Source organism: Hyla sarda, chromosome 3 (assembly GCF_029499605.1).
Source record: "Hyla sarda isolate aHylSar1 chromosome 3, aHylSar1.hap1, whole genome shotgun sequence".
Taxonomy (NCBI): domain Eukaryota; kingdom Metazoa; phylum Chordata; class Amphibia; order Anura; family Hylidae; genus Hyla; species Hyla sarda.
Window position 1 is genome coordinate 335,052,786 of NC_079191.1, and position 12,409 is coordinate 335,065,194.

At 41.1% G+C, this 12,409-nt stretch overlaps 1 protein-coding gene across 6 annotated transcripts in view; it reads left to right on the forward strand.

The window, feature by feature from the left end:
• Window positions 1-12,409, forward strand: part of VIT (vitrin) — a 163,867-nt gene that overhangs the window by 83,314 nt on the left and 68,144 nt on the right. For 4 of the 6 annotated variants that reach the window (XM_056567357.1, XM_056567361.1, XM_056567360.1 and 1 more), the window contains exons 1-3: window positions 5,706-5,772; window positions 9,093-9,142; window positions 10,657-10,713. In XM_056567357.1, the coding sequence (XP_056423332.1) occupies window positions 5,765-5,772; window positions 9,093-9,142; window positions 10,657-10,713 (115 nt within the window). In that variant the 5' untranslated portion in view covers window positions 5,706-5,764. Of the gene's footprint in view, window positions 1-2,612; window positions 2,638-5,705; window positions 5,773-9,092; window positions 9,143-10,656; window positions 10,714-12,409 lie in introns of those variants that run through there. The other 2 variants (XM_056567359.1, XM_056567358.1) reach the window with 2 other exon arrangements.

Below are 12,409 nucleotides of genomic sequence, written 5' to 3' on the forward strand. Positions count from 1 at the left end.
ATAAGTACTGGAAGGATTAAGATTTTTAATAGAAGTAATTTTCAAGTCTGTTTAACTTTCTGACACCAGTTGATTTACATAAAAAAGTGTTCCCCGGAGTACCCCTTTAAGTTTGCTTCTATAGAACTATCATGGACCTGGGTACTTAAGGCCGTATATAAGGACATATAAAAAAAAAACTGTACATTTATTAAGTTATATATATTATATTAATATAAAATATGATATTATTTTATTATAAGTTTGTAATATAACTTAAAAAATATGTACTGCCTTCAATGTCTGTGTCAGGAACTGCAGGGCTGCACATGCCTGGTTTCAGCCAAATATGGGAAGGTCTAAAAAAAAACAAAATGGAAAAATTGGGAAAAAACTTTTTTGTTTCCCCAATTTCTTTTTTCCAAACCCAGTTTTTTTTTTTCGTGGAACATAAAAAAGAAAAAAAAGGAAAAAATAAGAAGTATGGAACATGTTCTTTTATAATGATAATCTGTTTATGACATGGCATTCAAGTTATATAACATTTTGAACTTCATGAAAGATATCTAAGAAGCTTCGCAAGTTCTCCAGTCTCACTTGAAGACAAGCAAATCCTGGAACAATTCAAAAACTGAGAATGCAATTTTAAAAAAAGAGCAATATGCATTTCTGACTCTGGGGGCGCTGTATGGAAAATGTTTTAGTTTAGTTTGGTTGTGGCTGGTTGTTGTTGGTATTACAGTAGTTGATTGTTTCTGTTCTCTCATATCGGCCTTAAAGGGGAACTCCGGTACTTTTGTTCTCATCCCCTATCCACAGGATAGGGGATAAGTGTCTGATTATGGGAGAGGGGGAAGGTTCAACCACTGGGACCCCTGCAATCTCTTCCCCGGCACCCTGGTGTTTTGAAGATTTGTGTTCAGAACACCAGCTATCCTCATGCACAGAGCGGCAGTGGTCGACACGCCTTGTCCATGTATTGTCTATGGGAGAGCCGGATATACACGAGTACAGCGCTCACTTATCTCCGGCTCTCCCATAGCCAAAGGCTGTCCAAGTATGCTGCGAGTTGTAGTTTTACAATAGCTGGAGGCACCTTGGCTGGGAAAAACTACCATAGAGGAAGAAAGCAGTGCTGGTTGAGTATGCAAAGTGAAATCATTCATTCCTGATGGGAATGGCCCTATTGTAGTTGGGTCATACATAACAGATCTGCAGCATATTTTACGTTCCAGATCCGCCGATGACCGACCCTAGAGTGAGCCCCCTGCCTGTGCCCGCTCGTAGCAGCAATCAGCAGCTACGAGCACACACATGGGGATCTGCGCAACTGTAGTAAACTGCGCACAAATCTGCTGTCCAAAAACAATGGACGCCGGATGCCATACAACTTTCAAACTGCTCACGCGCAGTTTACTACAGTGGAGTAGATCCCTGTGTGTGCGCTCGTAGCAGTGGATTGCTACTACAAGCGGACACACGGGCACTGGCAGGGGGCTCACTCTAGGGTCAGTCATCTGCCGATCGATTACTACCCTAAAGAAAGATTTATCACTATTAATGCTTACAGCGTACTCTTCAGTTCTATGTGAATTTTATATTAACATCCAGTTTGGACTTTAGTCAATAACAAGGAAGCTCTGGGTTCTTCCTAGTGTATTTTCATGCTGGGTCATATATGGAAAGGTATATTCTGGGCAGCCTCATGCATGGGGAAAGTGTAGGTCTATCCATACACAGGACCACACTTACTGGAGCTATGGCACTTATACTTCACATAGCTACCATCTCCTTCCTATGGTATAACACAGTGTATGACGTCTGTTCAGTAAGTCTGTATTTTCACGCTATCCCAGAATAACAAGCTATATTTATGGTGTCTGAGTGTCTGCTGTTTCTCAGAATACACCTCAATGTGTAATTTCATCACTGAGCCCCCTATGAAATGGCACCATAGCCGACATAATGAATGGCTTACTCTCCCTGTAAAGTAAACCACAGCTAAGACCACATTTTTGTGGGAACCTCACACTATATCCTTATGCAATGAAAAATAGCAGTTATATAAAATAACTACAGGTTTTCCTCTGGCATGTCTGGCACGGATTTGGAAATGCATTTCTTTTCTACTGTACTGGATAATGCTGCACTCTATGGTGAAAATTTAGCTGCCCAAAGCAACCAATCAGATTGCTTGAAAAACTGCTGCCCAAAGCAACCAATCAGATTGCTTCAAAAACTGTAGAGTGGTGCAGTTGCTCATAGCAACCCATCAGATTGCCTTTTTAAAAATGAAAGAAGCAATCTGATTGGTTGTTATTGGCAAATGCACTTCTCTTCCTCTACACAGGTTTTAATAAATCTCCCCCTATGAACTGCAAAGGAAAAAACCTTCTAAGAGGAATTGGGGAATTGCCCAGTTGCCCATAGCAACCAATCAGATTCCTTCTTTCATTTTTAACAAAGCCTCTACAAAATGAAAGAAGCAATCTGATTGGTTGCTATGGGCAACTGGGCAACTTTTCCTTTGCACAGGTTTTGATAATTGTCCGCCTTTATCCTTTAATTGCCTGACAAGTGCTTGCTGTCAGTGAATGCAAATAATCTGATCATCCTGATCATGCCTAAATAATACAGATATGAGCATTTTAAAAGGAGGTTTTAGGTTAAGAAATAGTGTGTCCTATGACTATAAAACAGCAAAAATAATATTTGGTTACTCTTCGGCCAGGTTCACACTGACAATCTCTGGACGGAAAAATTCAGTCGATGCTAGGGCCACGCGAACATTGCTATCCCCATAGACAGCGGCATCTGCGGAGTGGATTCAACGCAAAAAATCTATTGTTTTGGTGGCGGAATTGAATCAGCGGAACGTCTACTACTGAAATTCCATAAAGGGTTTTGTGCAGCGTAATCCCATTGCCAGAAATGGGATTCTGTTACACAGGAATTTCCAACCAAAAGTCCTGAGCAGAATTCCGGTCAAATTCCGTAGTGTGAACCCGGCCTTTCCATAGTGTGAACCTGTTCCATCCTCTCTAATCCATCCTAAATTCCTCCCTAGGCCTGGTTCACACTGCGGAATTTCTGTGCGGAATCAGGTGGAAAAATTATGCCCAGAAATTCAGTTGCAGCAGAGTCAAGTTGTTGTTTTTTTATGGGGTTCCGCTGCACCGTGCACACAGAGAAATTTCTGCAGTTGAAACATCTGATGTTCGAGTCCAGGCTCTGCAGAAAGATTTGAAATGTCGATTCTTCCTGCAAAATCCACAGAAATGCATTGTTGTCTATGGAGACGGAGCATTTCTGAGTGTTCCTAGGGCTTGAATGCTCTGCCGGCATCACTGTCTGTGAAATGTCCGCCAGAAATTTTCCTGGGCAAACATTGCCCAAAAATTCTGCCATGTGAACATACCATTGACTGTTTGGCCAATTTCACATGGGAGTATTATGGATGCATTTGTGTACATATACTATGGCCGGCCCTGCCTCACTGTGGGTCTACTGACCTGAACTGACAGGTGTCCATAATACTCCTATGTGATACCGGCCATTCCATCAGACAAATGCCTGATTCCTGCTTCATTCAGACTTCCCCTACATATGGTCATGCAGTGGTAGAGGACCCCCATTCTAGTAGCAGTGGTGCCCCAGGGATCATACATTTATTACCTGTCCTCAGTACATTAAAGGGGTTATCCAGGAAAAAAACCTTTATATATATATATATATATATATATATATATATATATATATATCAACTGGCTCCAAAAAGTTAAACAGATTTGTAAATTACTTCTATTAAAAAATCTTAATCTTTTCAGTACTTATGAGCTGCTGAAGTTGAGTTGTTCTTTTCTGGAACTGTCCAGAATAGAAGCAAATCCCCATAGCAAACCTCTTCTACTCTGTGCAATTCCCGAGACAAGCAGAGATGTCAGCAGAGAGCACTTTTGCCAGACAGAAAAGAACAACTCAACTTCAGCAGCTGATAATTATTGGAAGCATAAAGATTTTTTAATAGAAGTAATTTACAAATCTGTTTAACTTTCTGGAGCCAGTTGATATACAAAGAAAAGTTTTTTCCTGGAATATCCCTTTAACCTGTTAAGGACCAAGGGCGTAAACTTACGCCCCTAGTCCCGCTCCCGTGATATAACGCGGGGTTACGCGGTAACCCCGCATCATATTGCGGCGGGCCCGGCGTCATAGTGATGCCGGGACCCACCTCTAATAGCGTGCTGCACTGATCGCGGCTAAAAATGAAAGTAAAAGTGCCGGTTAGCTCAGGGAGCTGTTCGGGATCGCCGAGGTATAATTGCGGCATCCCGAACAGCTGTAGCACAGGAGGAGGTCTCTTACCTTCCCCTGCGCTGTCCGATCACCGAATGAATGCTTCAAGCCTGAGATCCAGGCTTGAGCAATCAATTGCCGAAAACACTGATTGATCCATTCCTATGGAAATGGATCAATCAGTGTAAAAGATCAGTACATGCAATGTTATAGCCCCCTATAGGAGCTATAATATTGCATAAGAAAACTGTAAAAAAATCATTAACCCTTTCAATGATCCCTTCCCCTAATAAAAGTTTGAATCACCCGGCATTTCCAAAAATAAAAAAAAAACAGTCTAAATAAAAATAAACATATGTGGTATCACCGCGTGCGGAAATGTCCGAATGATAAAAATATACTGCTTTTTAAACTGCACGTTCAATGGCGTACGCGCAAAAAAATTCCAAAGTCCAAAATAGCGTATTTTCGGTCACTTTTTATGTCATGAAAAGATGAATAAAAAGAGATCAAAAAGTCCGATCAATTCAAAAATGGTACCGACAAAAACTTCAGAGCACAGCGCAAAAAATGAGCCCTCATAGCCCCCTGAACATGGAAAAATAAAAAGGGCTCAGAAAATGACAATTTTAAACGTATAAATTTCCCTGCATGTATTTATGATTTTTTTTCAGTAGTAATACAAAATCAAACCTATACAAGTAGGGTATCATTTTAACCATATGGACCTAGAGAATAAAGAAAAGGTGTCATTTGTAACGAAAAATGTACTACATAGAAACGGAAGCCCCCAAAAGTTACAAAATGGCATTATTTTTTTCAAATTTGTCGCACAATGATTTTTTTTCACGTTTTTCCGTAGGTTGTTGGGTACAATGACTGATGTTATTACAAAGTAGAATTGTTGGCGCAAAAAATACGCCATAATACAGATTTTTAGGTGCAAAATCTAAAGAGTTAGGATTTTTTAAAGGTAAGGAGGAAAAAACGAAAGTGCAAAAAACGAAAAACGCCTGGTCCTTAAGGGGATAAGCAATGTTTCCCCACCAGTGTGCGTGCAACTGTTGCAAAATGACAACTCCCAGCATGCCCGGACAGCCTTTGGTTGTCCGGGCATGCTGGGAGTTGTAGTTTTGCAACAGCTCATGGCACACTGGTTGGGAAGCACTGCCTTAGAGTAAAGATCTCTCGTTGGTAGAGATAGTTACAGGTTTTCAGATAGATTTATCATTATTATTATTAATATTATTATTATGATAATGATTAACATTATTATTATAGAATAATAATAACAAGAGTAAGTTATATCTCATTAATCTCTATTTTAATCCGGTTCACCCACCCTAAAACCCCTGTTTATTCGGTTTAGTACTGGTGAACTGGCTGTCAGTTTCCCTAACTCAACTTTTGTTTTTTGTTACATGATATAGCGGTCACATTACTGCGCCTATAGGGGATGAATATTCAGCACACAGCGCTTCATTAAGACATGTTCCCGTAAGAGTTGTAATTCTATACCCATATTTACATTTTCTTCCCTCTATGTAAGTCAGTAGTTTGTTGCTGGGTTAAAAATACCAGCTCATACAGTTCATCCAGACATACGTAGCGTTTCCAGGAGAATGTTGGTGGTCATGTGGTTGTCTCCAAAACCTTTCTAATATTTGCAGGTCTCCTGTTTGCTCACGTGGATTTCCCACAGTCTAGGAATATAACTGGCAGGTTAAGTGACTGCCCAGAAAATGAGTTCCTGTATGTGGTGGGGAAATTAGACTAAGTTCTTCTAACTTTTTATTTTTTTTAACTTGTGAGTCTGAATACTTTCTCTGTAGAACCCTTCAAAATATGTTGGTGCCATGTAAATAGAGAATGGACACAAATGTTCCCTTCACGTTGATGATATTGGATATGAATTATTTGCACAGTAAACTCTAGAGAAGATGGTACTTGATCAATTAGGTTGGCCAAACTTTTTAGATATCTGTGAGCCAAATGTCTGTTCGGCCGACGGTTATCTCTCCTATTTCCCCCATACACAGATGAGCGTGCATGTATTGTGTATAGAAAAGAGTTGAAAGCCACTCTCAGTCTCCTTTCGTGGTGGCTTGTGACCCAGAGAACAATAGGATTGAGTATGTTGAAATCCAACATTACCGATCCCTCATTCCCCTGACATCTGCTGCCCGGACTGGGCTTCCATTGACATTAGATGGTTGGATGACACATTTTGGATCATGTCAAAAAGTTGAGTAAGGCTGGGTTCACATATGTCCGGCATAGGTGATCTCGACGCAACTGTTGCCACAACTGATGACAAGTTTTCATCAGTTGTATGGCATCCGGCTTCCATTGTTTCTGCACATCAAACAGACTGTGCGATGCCCTCTGGAGTGTCCAACCATCCGGTGTCAAAATTGAAATGCTGGATAATTGTGAACTGTCCTTTTCAAATGAATGGGATCAGTTCTTGCATCAGTTTGCCTCCAATGCATACCAGAGGGAAACTTTGCCAGGTGCCTCATATATGTGAACCCAGCCTTATCTACCCAGTCTAACTGCACGTTGCATACACTTGAAGCTTGCATGCTTAGACCTGGAGCTTGCATTGTGTATTTATAGATTTAAATGGGCACTGTCAGATACAAAAACTTTTGATATGTTGCAAAGCATGTAAAACCAGTAGGTTTTTCAATTGCTTTCATTAGAAAATTTTCAGTATTTCATACTGAAAAAGCCAGTCAAACAACTGCTCCCCCTGCCTGCTAGGACACATACTAGTCCTGCTGTGTCCATGCATCATCACCTATGTCATGGACACACTTTTTTTGATTGACAGCTGTGAGTGCAAGGCTCACAGCTAGAGGAAAAATCCTCCGACTGTCAGCTTGTGTCCCGCTACTGTCAGTGAGGACAAGCTGGGAGTTGTAGTTTTGCTAATGCTAGGGGAGATGTGAGCAGACAGCATACTGAGGGAGGGGGCGGAGACCTGCACAGTGAGGCCACACCCCCTCCATTTGAGAGGAATTCAGACTAGTGAGCTAAATTAAAAGTGTAATAAAAAAAATTAAAAAAAAGGTGCTAGACACATAAAAATTAGATGTACATGGTCAGGATTAGTTACTGAGTGATATATTAAAAAATATTTTTTTTGTTGGATCTGATGGGTACGCTTTAAAGCTTTACTGTCATTTTATTTGACTTAATGTCCCATAAACATGTAGATAAGAGGGGGGGAGAGAAAACTGTATAGGTGCTAATAAAACATAGCTTTTAATAAGTCGTCTAAAACACACTGATTTAAACAAAGTGATGTACGAATAGGTGACAAGGCAGGTGTCAGCCCTGTGACCTAAGGATAGACACTAACAAGGCTGTTAAAATTGCATGTAAAGGGATTGTCCCACAAATGCAGTAGCCCAATGTAAATTGTATGCTGCTGATAGATAATATAGATATAGTTGCTAGCTATGCCCAACGCGTTTCAGCGCATGGTTACATGTGACCTCATCAGGGGCTAACTGGCGTAGAACAATACAGTTATTGTATATGAGAATTAATATCGGGGTAGCTCGATACAATAGCGACCCCAACAAAGAGCGTGCTGGATGTGATGCACAATACTCATTTACAGCATATAAATGACAGGACCCGGACGCAACGGTTATGGCGTCTATCTGGGATAAAACCTGACGATGTGTGTATAACCCGCAGTGGCGGGGAGCCTAGCTTCCGTGCCGGCTACTCACACACCATCATGTGTGTGAGTAGCCGGCACGGAAGCTAGGCTCCCCGCCACTGCGGGTTATACACACATCGTCAGGTTTTATCCCAGATAGACGCCATAACCGTTGCGTCCGGGTCCTGTCATTTATATGCTGTAAATGAGTATTGTGCATCACATCCAGCACGCTCTTTGTTGGGGTCGCTATTGTATCGAGCTACCCCGATATTAATTCTCATATACAATAACTGTATTGTTCTACGCCAGTTAGCCCCTGATGAGGTCACATGTAACCATGTGCTGAAACGCGTTGGGCATAGCTAGCAACTATATCTATATTATCTATCAGCAGCATACAATTTACATTGGGCTACTGCATTTGTGGGACAATCCCTTTACATGCAATTTTAACAGCCTTGTTAGTGTCTATCCTTAGGTCACAGGGCTGACACCTGCCTTGTCACCTATTCGTACATCACTTTGTTTAAATCAGTGTGTTTTAGACGACTTATTAAAAGCTATGTTTTATTAGCACCTATACAGTTTTCTCTCCCCCCCTCTTATCTACTTGTTTATTTTTGGGAGTTGTCTATACTAGGCAGTGGACACCACTATCTGTCCACAATACTATTTTCTTGTCCCATAAACATGTCAGAAGTTTACATCAGTTGGGGTCTTGGCACCAGCGCAGTCCTCATAAATATTCATAAGACCTCCTTCACCCATGTAAGTGCACTGTGGTCAGGCATATGGGAGCAGAGGGGATGGAGGTAGGGATTCTGGGTGTGCCTCCATTATGCAACAGAGGGTATTAGCATATTAGCAACAGGCCCGAATTCTTCTTGTATCTCTTACACTTTTTCACCCCTTTCTGTGGTATAGCCCTATGTGTATTTATTATTTAGTGAATCCTGCATATTAATTTGTGTACATATATTTGGTGGTGTTACAATAAAGATCAAATATTTTCCTAAAGTGCCACTTTCTCTTTTTTTTTTCCTGATATTTTACATTGTAGAATACATAAGATTCTAAACATTTTTGTTAAAAAATATCTTTAAAAAATTGTCTTAAATTGTTTCTTGTTTTATTACAGTTATTTCCCTTTTTCTATGATGAAGGAAAAGATCATTACAGTTTTGTTGGGTAAGTGTTTTAGAAATTGCACAGCACAATTTAGCCATACCCTTTAGATACCTTTAAAGGGTACACTGGATGAAAAAAAAAATTCAAATCAACTGGTCCCAGAAAATGATACAGATTACTTATCAATACTTATCAGCTGCTGTATACTACAGAGGAAGTTGTGTAGTTCTTTCCAGTCTGACCACAGTGCTCTCTGCTGACACCTCGGTCAGTGTCAGAAACTGTCCAGAGTAGGAGAGGTTTGCTATGTGTTACAGGTTTGCTATGACACGGACAGAGGTGGCAGCAGAGAGCACCATGGTCAGACTGTAAAGAAGTACACAACTTCCTCTTCAGCATACAGCAGCTGATAAGTACTGGAAGAATTAAGATCTTTTTAATAGAAGAAATTTACAAATCTGGTTAACTTACTGGCACCAGTTGATTTGAAAACCTTTTTGTTTTCCCAGAGTACCCCTTTAATGAATAAGGCTAGGGTTACATGGCAACTTTTGCTCCAACACATGTCACACGGCCACAGATCCCATTGTTGTATTTCCATGGCCATGAATTGCAGCTATTGAAAGAGCATGTAGTTGCCATGAGGAGCTGCAGTCGTGAGTTCAAGTCTCACAAAGGACAACATATGCTTGGAGTTTGTATTGTGGTAACGGGGTGTGATGAGGGCAGATGTTGTCACCCTAGGGGCAGATGGCATTAACCCCTTGTATTCATGACGCCAGGGCATGGTTTATCCTCCATAACACCCAAAGGTATACCGCTAGATCCTGGGCTAGGCGCGGGGGCAATAATGACTCTGATGCCAAGTTATGGATAACAGCAGCTTTTCTAAGGGTAGACAGATGGTAAAGTCTATACAGTTCAGCCAGGGCCCACGGAGGTGACCAGTGACTCAGAGACCTTAAGGGCTTGCTGGGACTTGTAGTAGGGCTGGACAATTTAATGCAGGCCACGCTGACTTGACAGTTGCTAACAAAGACTGACTTGACTGATAGCTGACAAAGCTATGACTGTAGCTTACTTGCAATTGACTGTGGCTGCAGACTTGACTTGAGGCCTTGAATGACTCTGGACAAACACACTAGGACTCGACTTGACTGCACTGAACCTCAGCAACAAGAGAGCAAAAGAGAGTGAGCTAGCTCCTCCCAGGTCTTATATAGGGGAGACTAGCAGGGAGCCCATAGGTCATCCCTTGGATCACCTGGTTACTGGTACCTCCTGGGTAACAATCACATGGTACATTTCTTTAAGCAAAAACACATTATATATTATAATACATAGCAAACATATATACAGGGGGGAATCAAGTGCAAGGGGTCCAGGGGACACTGAAGGAGGCTGCCGGACAGGGCAGCAAGGGTACGGGGGAACACCTCCCATACTGGGCCCCACAGTATGATCTCTGTGTTAGTGGTTTTGTTGATTCATTTGGTAAAACTTGGTATACATTTTACATATTAACATTATCACGATCACGTGTCAGTAAACTCAGTATTTTTTTTGTCTTACAGTTTTGATTGTGACCAGCACTTGTGTATCATCCAAGAAGAACAGAAAGAATAAGCAACGTATGTAATCTTTTTATGTATACTACACTGCCACCTAGTAGTGTCATTGATGTAAAGCAATGCCATTTCCCACCAAAGTTTAGTGATACTGGGTATAAGTGCTAACTTGTCATAGAAAAGTATTTTTCCAATGATGAAGCCAAAAGCAACTGATTTACCTGCATTATTGGTCTACTGAGCATAGTCACTGAGGTTATAGGTGGGAAGAATCAGAGGAGCTAAGACCTTATATATACTATGACTGACAAATATCCTGCATGTCTGTATAAGGCTTCATGCACCACCCATCATATGGATTTTGGCATACACTTGGCTTGTATGGATCAGCAAAAAATATATATATAAAGTTTATATTTTATATTATTATTATTATTTCATTTAAAAAATGGGAGAGATTTATCAAAACCGGTCCGGAGGAAAAGTTGCTGAGTTTCCCATAGCAACCAATCAGATCACTTCTTTCATTTTGCAGAGGCCTTGTTAAAGATGAAAGAAGTGATCTGTTTGGTTGTTATGGGCAACTCAGCAACTTTTCCTCTGGACAGGTTTTGATAAATCTCCCATAGTCTGCTGAGTTTTCCCGTTCGATAGGATAAATCAAATAAAACCATATACTGTGTGGTTTAATCTTATTTTTCAATGTAAGTCATTGGACAACATGTGCCACTCTATGCCTATTGAGTGGCACTAGTCCCAATCCTTCGGAATACTTCTGACGTATACTTCCAAAAAGAGGTTAAACAAATGTGAACAGAGCCAAAGCATTGCCACAGTTGTATGAGGAATGGAGAAGGGGGTACGTACAGAAAAAGGTAGAAAGATGGATGAAGATAAACAGTACGTCCGTGTTGTTGTATGACAGCGCTCTTTCAGTATCTGTAGCCGTGATGCCAGATGCCCTGGCATTTAGGGGAAAATCATTCCCTGATATACAGGACAAGGAGCAGAATGCAGACCCTTGATCAGGGAGATCACAAGAAATGGGGGAAGCCTGAGAAAGGAAGGAAGGAGAGCAATGTGGGCCATGAGAGCCGGATGAGACCCATAGGAAGCCAGTTCTTGGCCTGATTAATAGTCCTTGCTTTTTGAGAGTCTGATCAGGTCACCACTCACTGTTGTGTCCCACAGGGGGCAGACAGATCTATGGTCCACTGACTACATGCAGCTCCTTGATGCTACATGTTTGAGTTGGTACTTCCACTAAGTGGACGTCACCAGCCTTCAGTTTTATTTGATAATATAGCTGCTCACCCTTAAATCCTTTCCTGCTCCCCTATATCCTTTTCACAATGTAAAGCCCAAAACTGAATCCAATATTTAACATATGATCTGGCCAGATCACAACTGATGGCAAAGTGCATCAAGTGGGTCTGGTGCCCAATCATTTCTGCAGGCTGGACCGGGAATGCTGCAAGATGCACCACCCTGTCTGAATGAAATGGGGGATCAGTCTGAACTGTCTCATTCAATTGAATGGAATCATGTCAATGATCAGCTTCCTTTTGGCACTTTTCTACAGTGCTGGAGGAAAACTGAGACAGATCGCCGGACATATGTGATGGCACCCTTAGGAATTAATAAAGTAGTAATGTTAAGTTTACCTTGGCCTAGGTACATTCATTTACATTTATCAAAACCATCTGCCAGGTTCTTGCCCATGCTGCTAGCCTATTCAGTTCCTTCTGTAATATATTAT